The 13,792-nt window shown below is 56.0% G+C and overlaps 1 protein-coding gene across 1 annotated transcript; it reads left to right on the forward strand.

The window, feature by feature from the left end:
- The first annotated feature begins 3,572 nt into the window (after positions 1–3,572).
- On the forward strand, positions 3,573–13,262 carry FAM20A (FAM20A golgi associated secretory pathway pseudokinase). Its single transcript, XM_088537797.1, has 11 exons — positions 3,573–3,952; positions 7,045–7,226; positions 7,330–7,380; positions 7,755–7,833; positions 7,899–7,991; positions 8,708–8,823; positions 9,326–9,506; positions 9,748–9,857; positions 10,022–10,103; positions 10,183–10,242; positions 12,750–13,262. The coding sequence occupies exons 1-11, from the start codon at positions 3,648–3,650 to the stop codon at positions 13,012–13,014; spliced, it is 1,524 nt and encodes a 507-aa protein (XP_088393923.1). The 5' UTR covers positions 3,573–3,647; the 3' UTR covers positions 13,015–13,262.
- Positions 13,263–13,792: the final 530 nt, after the last annotated feature.

A 13,792-nucleotide genomic window follows, 5' to 3' on the forward strand; every position in this document is an offset into this window, starting at 1 on the left:
TGTGCCACTAGGAGCAGGAGAGCCAGGAGCACAGAAATTCCAGCTGCGGCTCGTGTGAGCGAGCAGAGCCGAGAGCAGCTGCGTCACAGAGTCGGAAACAGCAAATATCTCCAGCACCATTAACTGGCGCTCCAGAATTGCTGCATTTGGCCTCCTTTTCCCTCGGGCAGTTCCAAGCTGCAGCTTTGCCTCCCCTTCCAGCATGTCCCACTCCTCCCTTGCTCCTCGCAGCCTTCTCTCCTTCCTTACCAAGCGCACGAAGCAGAAGCACCCTTGTGAGCTCCATGCAAGGAGCCTGCAACCAGCCTCTCTCTGCACAGGCAGAGGCAGAGTCTTACCCAGGCTGGAAGTGCCACTAATTTGCACCCGCAAAGGGACATGGGAATAAAAAAGATGCTCGTGTGCCCATGCCCGGGTTTTGGGTGAGCATCCCATGCCGGGATGTGCTGCGGTAGCTAAACGGCAAATGCAGAACTTGGCTCTGTGTTTCCTATTTATATTCGTGCTGCTGTGCGGCTGCGTTTAATCCTCGTAATTAATGAGCCAGTCAGCAAGAAGGGGAGAGTTCCCATCTCCCTCTGCCTTTTACAAACATTATAATCTGCTGGATCAGCCCGTGTGATTTCTGCAGCACTTCAAGTAGAGTCAACAGACAGAGCCCAGCACACAGAGGCGTTTACCTTTTGGCAAGGAGGAGGTATCCCCAAGGAGGATGATTTTTAAATCAATAGTGTGTAAAAGAATTCAAATTGCATTCTTACATCTCCAAATATTTAGTTTTAAACCGCGTATTGGGGAAAACAAAAGGAAAGCCTTTGATTTATTACATCTGACTTTGAAAATGACCTGCCAGTTCCTGTCTGCAGTACAAAGGAAGACTTCCTCAACACGAGGTGTCATTGCACATTTATTTAAAGCTCTTAATGATATGTTTGGGGACATTATCTACGCCTGAATATTTCTCCATTGCAGTTGTCTGGAGGAGGGAGCCTTCTTCAGTCTCAAAATAGTAAATGAGGCCAATTATCTCATGGTAATTCCACACGATAATTTGGTTTCTTCTTCGCCGTCAGTATCCCGTCGAATCTGTTTTTACAGGTTAATTTTAGGAACATCTTGTTTCAGGAAGTGCTTGAAAGAGCCCTTCGAAAAGGCAGGCTGGGAACTGGTGCTGACCTTCTCGTCGGGACACGGAGCCCTCGTTCCCCAGGGTGCAGCTGGTGTCCCCATGTCCCTGCCCTGAACATTGCAGCTTCTGCTGGAGGGCAACAAGGGGGCCGGACGGACCGAGGCCAAAGGGGGCCTGGTCCGAGTGCCGGGAGGCGTCACTCCTCCCTTCCAAAGGGCATTTCACTGGGATGCACAGGGAAAATATTCCCCAGGGAATGCTGGACTCCAGCTTCGCATCCCGCGTGTCAGTAATAGCACCTTGGTGCAAACCCAAACACCTCAAGCAGCCCCAGCAAAGGTGGCAAGAACAGTCCTGGACAAGATGTGAAGTCCTACCATTTAATAAATAGCAGATAGGGAAGAAGAAGGAAGAGGAAGGAGGCAGTGTTTCAGTTTATATAGATTAATGACATTGATGCATTATTTTCTATTTCTTTTTAATTAGCCTCATTAAAAGTTAAGTGCTTCTCCTAGGGAGCATAGGAGCAACACAAAGCAATGGGCCCAGCCCATGGTTTTCTCCCAGTGCAGTCATTTAGCAGCAAGGTTGCAAACACAGAAGGATTTAATACCAGTTGTTCGGCGAGGTTAGTGACGGGGCAACAGCTCAGGGAGGATTAGGAGCAGAGCGAGTGTCTGATGGGCACTCGTCAAAGGCTGCTCAAGTCCAAAGCCAGGCTGTGGATCCACGGACTGCGTTTGCTCCTGCTGATTCATTCTGGCTCATTGAACTTCTAGATTGTAGGAACTTCAGCGGGCTAATCGCCTTAAAAAAACACAAACAAATAAGGAAATGAATCCCATTGTTTGCCCCAGCTCGTTACAGAGAGGTTATTATGGCACTGGTTTGGGGAAAATGCCAAGGGCCCTTGGGAACTCGACTTCCTCCCATGCTGCTGCCCTGTTGCTAACACCCTAAACCATGGGGTCGTGTCTGCTTTGGGACATAAGCTCATCCCAGCACAATTATTATTCCAACTTTGTCCCTGAAGGGCGCAAAACTGCAGGCACAGCCGGTGGTCTCAGAACAAGAGAAGCGGAGCGCGGTGGGGAGCTCTTGTGTGCCCTATGGCCAGGCCTCTCATTTATTTCACATACTATGAAAAATACACCAAACTCGGCTTTATAGGAGGGAATTATAGCACGTACACACGCATACACACACACCAAAATCTAAAACCTAAACGCTGCAACTAGAGAAAGACAGACCAGGGCAGTTTTGAAATTACATTTCAAAAGGAGAGCATCCAATACCCGCCGCTTGCAGGGCCGCAGCGAGCTGAGGGGGCGCAGGGCAATCGCCCCTGCTGGTTTACAGCGTTTTGGGGGACCCAAGTTCCCCCATCCTTCAGGTCCCCATTCTGCATCTCCCCTGTTCAGCCCCAGAGGTCCCTCGTTTTCCCCCGCTGGGCCAAGGGGGAATCCCCACCTCCACGGAGGTGTCCTGGCCCCAGCCCTCCGCAGCGCTGCTCCCGGCAGTGGGAAGCGCAGCTGCCTCTTCCCTCTGCAGTTTGTTTTTTTGTTCTCCCGTCAGCCGGCGCTGCAGCCAGGCTAGTCCAGTCACGCTCCGTCCCGGGGTCAGAGCCAGCTTCGCCTCCGTCTCCTGCCTCAGCTCCGAGCTTCCCAAGCTGCTCCTCCCTGCGCCGAGCTCGCGGGTCCCTGCCCCACACCCTGGGGACAAGCTGTGGTCCCCAACTCTCTGTTTGGTGCAGTCTCAAAGCAGAGACCGAGCACTGTGCTGAGGGACACCGAGGAAGGGCCAGCCCAGCCCCGGGCAGACCCCCCAGCTGCACCCTGGCACCTCGCCCCACTCCAGACCCCAGCACCTGGGGGTCAGGGCAGCCCCGAGCCGCCTGCGGAAGCAGCACGGAGGCTCCACCTGCTCCGGAGCCCGCTCAGGATCGGCCCTTTGGGCATCCTGGGGTGCGGGGCTACCAGTCCCCTCTGCTTGGTGCCGGCTGCCCCTTCCCCGATTCCAGCTCCCATCCCCGATTCCGGCTCCCCATCCCCGGTGCCGCTGCTTGGACCCCGCTCCCCATCCCGGGCCAGGCTCCCCCGCTCCACCTCCGGGGCAGCCCCTGCCCCGTGCCGGCCCTCGAGACGCTCGCCGAGGTCCCCGCCGGCCTCTCGCCCTATCTCCCTGTCCGGAGCCCAAAGTCCCCATATTCGGGGTCCCCAGTCTCCCCCCGGCCGGGTCCTACATCCCCTTCCCGGGGTCCCCAAACCTCCTGCCCGGGATCCCTATCCCTGTGTCCGGGGTCCCAGGTCCCCCTGCCCGGCTCCTGCAGCCCCTGCCGCTGCCCCAGCCCCCCGCCCCGCCGCCCGCTCCCGCAGCGCGGGCTCCTGCAGCCGCAACCCGGCGCCAGCCCCGCTGCGCCCGCCCCGGCCCCGCAGCCTCCTCCGCCGGCCCGGCCCGGCCCCGCGCCGTGCCCCGGTGCCGCCCCGCGGCTCCGCTCGGCTCCGCGCCGCCTCCCGCCATGCCGGGCCCGCGGCGGGACCGGCCCGCGCTGCTGCTGCTGCTCGCGGCGCTGCTCGCCGCCGACCTCTACTTCCACCTGTGGCCGCGGGCGCGGCGGGGGCTGGCGGCGCCCCCCGGGCCGCGCTGCCCGTGCGGCCGCTCCGCGCTGCCGCCCCGCGCGCCCCGCGCCGCTTCCGCGCTGCGGCGCCTCGTCGGGAACCCCGCGCTCCCCCGGGCGGCGGCGGCGCGGAGCCCCGCGGAGCCGCTGCTGGGCGCCCGCGAAGCGCTGCGCTACTACCGGCGTAAGGCGGCCCGCTGGAGCAGGTGCGTCCCGCGGAGCTCGGCACCCGCGCGCGGGCCCCTCCGTGCTTGGGATACCCCCCGGGGAGCCGCCTGGGCACCCTGGAACCCCCCGCACTTGGGATCCTGCCTTGGGGACCTGCCTGGGCACCCCTGGGACCTCCACGCTTGGGACCTTCCCCCGGGACCACCGGGACCCCCGTGCTTGGGACTCCTCCCGGGGATCCCCACGCTTGGGATCTCCCGCTCCCAGGGACCCACCTGGGCACCCTCAGGACCTCTGCACTTGGGAACCCTGCCAGGGGCCCCTGGGACACCCGCACTTGGGACCTGTCCTGAGGACCCTCCTGGAGACCCTTGTCCTGAGCACCTGCCCCAGAGCAGCCTATTCCCGGGCACCCTGTCCATGGGCATTGGACATCCCCTGCCTTGGTATCTCCTTCCCATACTCTCTCCCTGGAGTGGCCCATTTCTGGGCACCCCATCCACGGGTAATGAGCACCTCTTTCCCGGCCACCTCCTTTCTGCATCCCCTCCCCTGTCTGGGAAGCAGCCTGTCTGGGATCCCCTCCGCAGACAACTCCTTCCAGCACCCGCAACCCAGCGCCCCTCCAGGCACCCCCCTCCCTCAGGGCTCTCCTCTCCATCGCACCCTGTGTCCCGTGCAGGGCTGGGGCTGCCCCCCAAGGCTCCCTGCAAGACCCCCAGGATGGGCAGTGAGGGAGAAAGGGGCTGCCAGGGTTGGGGGAGGCCTGGGGGCTCTGTGTGTGTCCCCCGATGGGGACCAGAGTCCGCTTTGGGGCAGCACCCTCTCCCCTTCCTGGCCAGTCTGCTCCCCTTGACGAGTTCCCTGTTGTGAGGTGGAAAACTCTTTGGGGAGCAAAGTGAGGAGAGTGGAGGTTCTGTTTTGGGGCAGAAAGGGGCTCCCCTCGCTGCCAGTCTGGCCCTCAGCAGCACTGGGCAGCCCGTGGTCCGTGCTTGAATCCACAGGGCCTTTGCAAACCTGCCCTAGCTCCCTACATGTGCTCGGTCGGTGTGGTGGGTCTGGAACGGGCCTCAACCAGTGGCTCTGGATCACCCTTCTGATCGGGACAGCGAGCGGGATCTGCAGCGGGACTTGCGGACAGTGAAAACGGGGGGTTTAGGCTGCAGGTTGCAGGCGGGGGAGCCGGGGGCATCTGCGCCATCCCCGTGGCCACCCCACCACCCGCAGCTCCAAGCAGTCCCAGCGCCACTGCCGGCAGCCGAAAGCAAATAGGGGACTGCGCTGCCGCGTCGCAAAGCAGTGCTCCGGCTGCCCTTCAAGGCGCTGTTTAAACAGCAGCGACTAAAAATAACAAAACGTTGCACAAACTCCCATCGCATACGGAAAACACAGCGACGCGGCACCCGAGCAGCCTGCTAAGGGGGCAACGGGCAGGGTGCTGCCCTGGCTCCTGCTCCCCCTGCTCCGCCACACGCGCGGGGGCTGCTGCCATGGCCGCGGCGACCCCCAGCCAGACAGGGGCAAAGGTTTTGGTGCAGGTGGTGCGAGGCGGCCTCTGGAGCAGGCTGGAAGCAGGGCTGGGACAAGCCGGCTCTGCCTCAGCAGCAGCGGGAGAACAGCATCTCGGCAAGGCCTCCTCCCCGTCCCAGCTCCGGTGGGCGGCTGGCGCTCTCCGCTGCTCACAGCAACGATCTGCACGACTTACTCTGCCTCTTAACCAGCAAAGGGAGCAGAGGGGTGGGAGGCTGCGAGGCGGAGGCCAACGGGAGCTGAGTGGAGATGCAGCCGCGCTCACTGTACGCGCCGGAGAAGAGGGTCAGCACGTGACGGCATCAGGCAGCCTGTGCCGGGCTGGAACGGCAGAAAGGGCCCATTTCTGCATCATGGACAGATCTGAGCGCTCGCAAAACACCTTGCAGAGCAGCCGGTTACTCTCCTTGAGTGGAACAAGCAGTAGTGTAATTCTGTTCTCAATATCATAGCGCAAGCATCTTCTTTTTGGTGGCCACAAGGAAAAGGTTGGACCAGGAGCACGGGGAGGTCTCTGGGAGCTCAGGCGCCAGGACATGAGGCGAGGGAAAGCTGCATCCCAGTACCTTCCTTTTGCCCGGCGGTTTGGAGCTGCAGCTTGATCACAGGATGTAAAACCAGCTGGAAAGGCAAGGCAATAACAGAAAACATTGATGTCCCTTCAAAACCATGAGGAAAAAAGAATTAAATACCTGAAAAACTCCAAAATTTATTCTAATCCTTTGAGGATTTCAAGCCTCAAAGGGGGCACGGAGGAACAGCAAAACACACAGCCACAGGGCTGGGAGGCACCGGCCGCCCTTGCGTAACCACCACATTTTTTCCCCATCACTAACGCGTCGCTCACGGCCATGCAGAGGGACAGGCCTCGGTGTTTGGGAAGCAGGAGAGCAAACACTGCCAAACCTTTGGGACACAAGTGCCCATCACGGAGCCAGCCAGAAGCTGCAGGAAAGGAATATGCCCTGTTGTCCTGTTTCCTAGGTTTCTGCCCCCAAAAACGGGGTCCCTCCGTGGAGAATCCAACAACAACAAAAAAGCTGGAAGCTCCTCACTGACCCCTTGCTCAGGGGGCCCATCCTGCTTGGTTAATGAACCACTCGTGCTCCAGGCGCTTCCAGAGCAGGCGCAAACAGGGAACACAGAGTTACCAGGAGCGACGCCGGTGCGGAGCGAGCACCCTGCGCTCTGCCAGGTGCCAAGCCATGGCCCTGCTGCACATGCAATTTTTTTTTTGATGCAATTTAGCAAAGTTTGGGTGCAAATGCCGCCTCACAGCAGCCATTTGCAGGGCTGAACACCACAGGTCGAGTCAGGGAGGGTAATTTATGAGCCTAATGGAGCGGTTTTGCTAATCCACTGCAGGGAGAGGCCAGCAGAGACAGGGCCGCTCTGTGTGCACCAGCTCCGCAGACAGACGAGGCCACTCGGACAAACTGCCCTTGTCCTCGTGGCTCTGCCAGACAAGCAGACCAGCGCGGCCACCATCAACTCGCAGCTCAGGCCTGCAGCCTGCGCCGGGGCAGGGAGCGCGTAATGGGGGCACTGAAATGGCGGCCGCGCCCCAGTCGCGTCCTCGTGTCACACTGCTCTCTTGCAGGCGACGCCGGCCACACCGCGAGGGACGCAATGCGACGGCCCCAGCGGCTCCGCAGCTCCGGCCCGACACCAGCTGGCTCCAGTTCCAGCTCGGCATCAGCCGCGACGGGCTCTACCCGCACGGCAGCGCCGCGGTGGAGCAGCTCCTGCGCGATATGCAGGTTCTGAGCACCGTCAGCGCGGGTAAGGCCCCATGGCTGCCTGGGAAAACAACCAGCCACGCACCATGGCGGAAAAGGTGGGAATATCCCCATTTTCCTTACGACTTCTTCTCCTGTCCTTGCAGACTACAGCCAGGACGAGAAGGCTCTGCTGGGGGCCTGCGACTGCGCCCAGAGTGAGCGAGCGCGTCGGGTCCCAGCGCGGTGCTGAGTCCCCTGCCCCAGGCGGGCGCAAAGCAGCCCTGGCCCCTTGATAGCCCCAGCCGTACACCCACGAATCCCCTGGATCATCCCGCACCTCTGTCTGCCACCCCAGGAGCGATACAGACCAATGGGTTTTTCCTTTCTTGGAAGGGAAATAATTCAACCCAATCCAAAAGATATAAGTAGTGCAATAAAAGCAGAGTTTGGGAACGCTGGAGTGGAGTAGAGACGAAGGAAACAGCTAGGAAGCAGCATCCTGGGACTCCTTGGGGTGGGAAGGTGCCTGGCGCCCTAGGATGGCTCTTCCAGGCAGCCAGTGGCTGATGGCCCTGTCTTCCTCCCACAGTTGTCAAGCCCAGCGGCGTCCACCTGAAGCTGGTCCTGAGGCTGCAGGACTTCGGCAAGACCATGTTCAAGCCCATGAGGTGAGCGGGACCTGATGGCATCGTGGGGTGGCCGCACGCAAGACGTGACCCGCGCTCTCTTCCAGGCAGAAGCGGGACGAGGAGACTCCTGAGGACTTCTTCTACTTCGTGGACTTCCAGAGGCACAACGCGGAAATCGCTGCCTTCCACCTTGACAGGTACCGCGCCGCCGCTCCTGCACAGCCCTAACAGCCATGAATTTAACACCCAGGTCTCCATTTCCCAAACCTAGTGTAGGTGGTGAGTGATGCGGATTGGACTCTTAGCTAGGGCGCAAGCAGAGCTGAGCTCCGTTTCCTGCTCTGCCCCTGGATTGCTGCCTTCACTTGCTGGCCCCGGTCAGCTTGGCTGCCCCATCCAGCTTCCCCAGCTGACAACCAGGGCTTGACAGCTTTGCTGAAGCACTCCACAGTTTTAAGAGTTAAAAGATGCAACATGCAAACAATTTTTTTTTTCTTTAAATATTGCTCAATAAGTAACAGGCTAAACCCGGCCACTGGGAGGCCATGCCTGCGAATGGGGGCCATCCCCCTTTGCCTCCCGCTGCCTCAGGGCCAGGTGTCAGAGCGATGTTGCACAAGGCCTGCAGGGCTGTTCTCCCTCCTGGAGGATGTTGCTTGCATGCGAGGGGAGCGTGCAAGGACATGGGAGCAACTGCTGGAGAAGAACATCCAGATTCTTCCAGGAGGCAGCTGTAAAAATACCAAAATGCAAACTCAGCTTCCTTTTTGTCCAGAACATAAAATAACGTCCTTCCCTGCTAGAAAGAGGTTTGGGGGTGCTACCTAGAGGGGGAAAAAGACTCACAGTTTGCAAAGACATGAGCTGTCCGCCATTGCCAGCAGGCGCCTGAGCAGCTTTCCCTTGCGTGCAGGATCCTGGATTTCCGGCGTGTCCCCCCCACTGTTGGAAGGTTAATCAACGTCACCAAGGAGATCCTGGAGGTCACCAAGAATGAAGTCCTGCAGAGTGTCTTCTTCGTCTCTCCGGGTAGGTGAGTGCTGGAGCCAGTCAAGGCTCCAGACACATGGTCTGCATGGAAAAAGGCCAGGCAGGGCTTGTGCTGAGGTGCCAAAATGAAATTCCTGGCAGAAACAGATGCTCAAAGACACAGTTACAGCATCAGCATCCGTCTCACAGCCTCCCTTTGGAAGTATCTGCCATAACTATTTGTTTGCTGTTTGCCCTCTTCTCCTAACCTTTCCCCTAGCATGCGTCTAAGTCTCTCCATTGACCAAAATCCAGGTATCCACTGTGATCTGGCATTTCATGGTTACATAAAGGATAGAAAACTATATTGGTCGCACAACAAATTCAGTCATCATCCCACAAAGGGGAAGAGATCGGCCCATGTCACCCTCAAGAGAGGGGAACCTCTGCTCCAGAGCATCCACTGGGCTGGGACCATGGCCAGGACTGGGGGCAGTTTGGGAGGTTTTGCCACCTCCTGGCAGAGGTGCTTCCTGCCCTCACTCTGCCACTCTCCTCCCAGCCAGCAACGTGTGCTTCTTCGCCAAGTGCCCCTACATGTGCAAGACCGAGTACGCGGTGTGCGGGAACCCTCACCTCCTCGAAGGCTCCCTCTCCGCCTTCCTGCCCTCCCTCAACCTGGCACCGCGGCTCTCCATCCCAAACCCCTGGATCCGCTCCTACTCGTTTGATGGAAAAGAAGAGTAAGTGGGTAAATGAGGCCCATTCCCATGTCTGCATCGCGAGGAGCGTGTGGGAAGGGGGACAAGCAGGACATGCATGTCCATATAGCAAACGTATGTCTGGGGGGATATATCTAGGAAGAGATTCGAGGACTGTCCACACTTTGTCTCTTGACATGTAACGAGCTGAGCTGTGGCTCAGAAAGACGAGATGTCGCTGTCACCCCTCCTCTAGCAGTACCCCTTTCTCCACCTCCCACAGGTGGGAAGTGAACCCGCTCTACTGCAACACGGTGAGGGAGATCTACCCCTACAGCAACAGCAACCGGCTGCTCAACATCATCGACATGGCCGTGTTTGACTTCCTGATAGGTACGTGGGACCGTCCTTCGCACCCACACCGCGGTGTTTCTCGCAGATGCGTGCCAGCAGCGTTGTCATCGTTGCAAATATTTCGCACAAGTCTGAAAGAAAACACAGGCTAGGCCAGAAAGTCACTTGCAAGAGAAACATATCTCCTCTCTACCCTTTGCCAGGGAACATGGACCGTCACCACTATGAAATGTTCACCAAGTTTGGGGACGATGGCTTCCTTCTGCACCTGGACAATGCCAGGGGGTGAGGCTCCGCCGGGGCGCCGGGGAGGAGAGGAGGACGCGGGCAGGACGTAAGCCTTGCACTCTCTGCTTACCCCTAGATTTGGGCGACATTCCCATGACGAAATATCCATCCTGGCGCCGCTCTCCCAGTGCTGCATGTGAGTGCCGGCCTCGTGGTCCTCTTCTCCCTGTGAGGGTCTGGCAGCTCTGCTGTTGGAAGTCCCCATGCCTGGCACCAAACCTTTGAAAGGGTCCACTGAGAGACCAGTGAGCCAGGAAACACTGCCTGCCCTTCAGGAAGAGTCTCCTGGTATCTCCTAGCCAGGGGACATGAGCTGCTCTTGACCCATTTGCTCACAAGTCTCCATCCAAAAAGGTTTTCTCCTGAGAGAACCTTGAGACAGTTAATCAGGTTTCCTCCTCTCGTGGCATTAAGGAGAAGCTCATAAATTTTACTATTTGAACCCTATCTCGGCAGCTCCTTTATTAATTCACATAAATCAACAGCTGAAAGTTAAATTAAAGAGACAGAGAAAAAGCTGCTCTTCCCTGTGATTTCTCTTTAGGAGATGTCTAACCTATTTCGTTGCTATTCCTGCTCCACCTAAGCCTTGGGAAGTTAATTCTGCTCTCCCCTCCAAACATCTATATGACTGGATCTAATTTTAAAACCTGTTATTTGCACCTAGTGTGACTTGTCATTTATAATTGCATGCACCAAGTGAATCCTTCCGATGAACTCCTATTTTGTGTGGTTTAAATTAACTCTGCGTCTTAATTTGATCCGAGCTGTAATATCCCCACAGGTCAGATTCTTCCTATTCTTCCAGACTCACCCACTAGGAGCGGTTCTTAATTTAGTTCTCTTTGTAGAAGGTAGTCAAAAGAAGACGTGCAAGTCACAGCTTTTCATAAGTCAACTAGGGCTGAAAACAGTGTAAAAGCAACTCAGTCCACTGGAGGGAGATGCGAAGAAACTCAGCTTCTTCAAACAGACAATCCATCTGGAGTAAGGAAACATCCAAAAACCCTAGGAAAGGAAGTAAAGAGTTTTCCCTGTGTAAGCATGGAGGCATAGATTTCAGCCTGTCCTGAGTCACCTACTCATTGCTAGGCAAAATCCAGCCAGGTACATCTAGGCAGGAGGAAAATCCTGCAGCAGAATGAAATCGAAGAGCTCTAAGGGCTTCTTGATTTTGCCCGTTAGGAGACTGAATTTCCTATTTATGAGGAGACCTATAGGCAACTCCAGCCACCAGGGACCACTCAAAATAGGTGGGCTAGCAAAATAGGTGAAACTCAACAGTCAACTACTCATTTCCCCATTAAATATGGTTGGCTTGTTCCAAGATGAATTATTCCCTAATTTTGGCTTCCAGCAGATTTAAGTCTCCTGGTAAGGGCCTTGCTACTTCAGGTTACTGCCCATGTCTCCTGTGCCAGCCTTGGCTCTGTTGCTACTGAACACAGTAAACAGCACAAATGCACCTAAGAGATGGTCCTTTCTCTGGAAGGGGAACAGCCTAAAAGCAGCACAGATAAGCCTCAAAATAGCCCCCAAATAACCTGACATGCACATCTGCTTGGCTGATAAAGCCCCTACAAGACTCTAGGTCAAACATCCTTGAACAAATCAGTGCAGCAGAGAGGCAACGCGATGCTGGAAACCCTTCCCCGACCCCTCTCCTTGCCCATCTCTCTCATACTTCTTTCCCATGTAAGTGCTAGAGCATTAAGGATGCTGCTCCCCATGGAGCCGGGCTCGGCCGATCCCCGTCTCCAAGCAGGGTCGCTGCTGGACAGAGCAAACCCAGCTGCTGTTTGTGTTCACCCGCGGCAGCTTGCGGCTCTCGACAGCGGCACAGCCTCCTCGCCGACCTCCAGTCTACAGCCTCAGCGCTGGCCCGAGCACTCGGCCCATTAATTTGGGTGGTTTCATCTGGAATCACACAGGAATCTTAATGCAAGACACCCTCGTGGGCAGCCAGGGCAAGGGAGCCTTTTAGCCCCATTGCAATTAAAGCGAGCAGGGTCACTCCTGCTGATCGAGGCCCTGGGTAAACAAGGAGCCCGCAAAGGCAAATTCTAGAGGTTTCTGACTGCAGCATTTTCCACCTGTGAACAGCCTGGCTCAGTTCAATAGAAGCAATTCCATAAGCAGAGGCTCTTTTTTTTTTCCCCAGTGTTCAATAGGCGATAATTAAAATCACCGATTAATATCAATAGTATAGATGATAAACTCTTTCCTGGGGATTAAACAAATTATTTCCAACTTACCTAGTTATATTCCTGGAAGTGTTCCAAGGTACTTTTCATCACTTTTTGTGTCAAAAGGAAAATATTTAAATATTTGTATCTTGTAAGGAGAGAAGTCACTGTTGGATCAGTTCCACTGAATATTCCTTATTACTTAGAGTTGTAAGGGGAGATTTTTCCTCAGCACTCATCAGCTGATATATATATATAGACACATATGTATATATATGTCTTTTCATTCTACCCTCCTTCCCCAGCCCCATAAAAGGCATCTTTGGGAACATGGCAGAACTCTGCAATAGTCTGGGGAAGTGGATTATCTCACTCAGAGAAAAAATGACAGCCAGCTCTTGCCCAGATACTGCAAGAAACTTGTATTAAGATGCCCAACCTCTCTTTTTAACCCCAGAATCAAGAGGACGACGCTGTTACGGCTCCAGCTCCTGGCTCAGCCTGAGTACCGGCTCAGCGATGTCATGCGGGAGTCCCTCCTGCAGGACCCCCTGGCACCCGTCCTCACTGAACCCCATCTCCTGGCTCTGGACAGGCGGCTCCAACTGGTCCTCAAAGCGGTGAGGATATGCATAGACACCCATGGAGAAGGCAAGGTGGTGGCCAATGACACCACACAGCCAGAGGCCTCCACGTCTGACAAGGTGAGGCCAGATGGTTAAAACTGTCCTCAGCCTCCGTTCCCGGGAAGGGAATAGCTCTGCAAGGCAAGTGGAAAATGTGACTAGCTGCTACCTTCTATCTACAAAAGCCTGTGAGACTGAGAGGGGAAATTCTTGGAAGATTGTCAAGATTCACATGAGTTCTATACCGAGTGCTTGGCCAAAACTCCCGTGTTTGGGATGAAAGGTGTGTGGGTAAGTTGTGGTCTGACTGTGGTGGATCTCTACCCCTGAGGACCAGCTCTGCAGCAGAAAAGCAGAGTCCTCCTGCCCCAGGAGATGCGGAAACACATGGGCATTGGCTTAACCTCCACAGGATCTCGGTCTCATTGGTGAAGGACATCTCCATCTAAGGATGAGGCTTGAATAAAGAGATGCTAAGAGTGTTTTCTTCTCCGGTCTGTGTTCTGTAACCAAGAGAATGCACTTGAGCCAAGAGCAACCTCACTTCACAAGGGCAGCACCTGCAGCTTTGGGTCAGCACAGTCAGTGTGAAGAGCCCAGGTCCCCTGGGTCTCTTCTCCAGTCTAAAGAATGAACCTGCTCCACTTGGATTTGTACATGCAGCCCCAAAGCCCCTCCCCACTTCACAAGGCAGTAAAATCACTGCTATTTTTGATCACTCTATAAGTGAAAGAAAGTTGTAAGAGGAAGGCATTGCCTTTGACTTGCAAATGCAGCTGTTTTAAAACCAAACAAGCCTTCCCCAAATGCACCTAGAGAGATGGGGCTGCAATTACAGTTCAGGAAACCACCAACTTCCAGTCAAAACACTTTT

This window comes from Tinamus guttatus, unplaced genomic scaffold, assembly GCF_059628265.1.
Source record: "Tinamus guttatus ecotype Peru unplaced genomic scaffold, ASM5962826v1 Tinamus_guttatus_pri_ptg000045l, whole genome shotgun sequence".
NCBI classification, from domain to species: Eukaryota; Metazoa; Chordata; class Aves; order Tinamiformes; family Tinamidae; genus Tinamus; species Tinamus guttatus.

Excerpts from the sequence above, each read along its gene's own strand:
- FAM20A (XM_088537797.1), top strand. The coding sequence starts at position 3,648 with ATGCCGGGCCCGCGGCGGGACCGGCCCGCGCTGCTGCTGCTGCTCGCG. Across the intron at positions 7,992-8,707 it reads GCTGCCTTCCACCTTGACAG|GATCCTGGATTTCCGGCGTG; the intron begins GTACCGCGCCGC and ends CCTTGCGTGCAG. Across the intron at positions 10,243-12,749 it reads CCGCTCTCCCAGTGCTGCAT|AATCAAGAGGACGACGCTGT; the intron begins GTGAGTGCCGGC and ends TTTTAACCCCAG.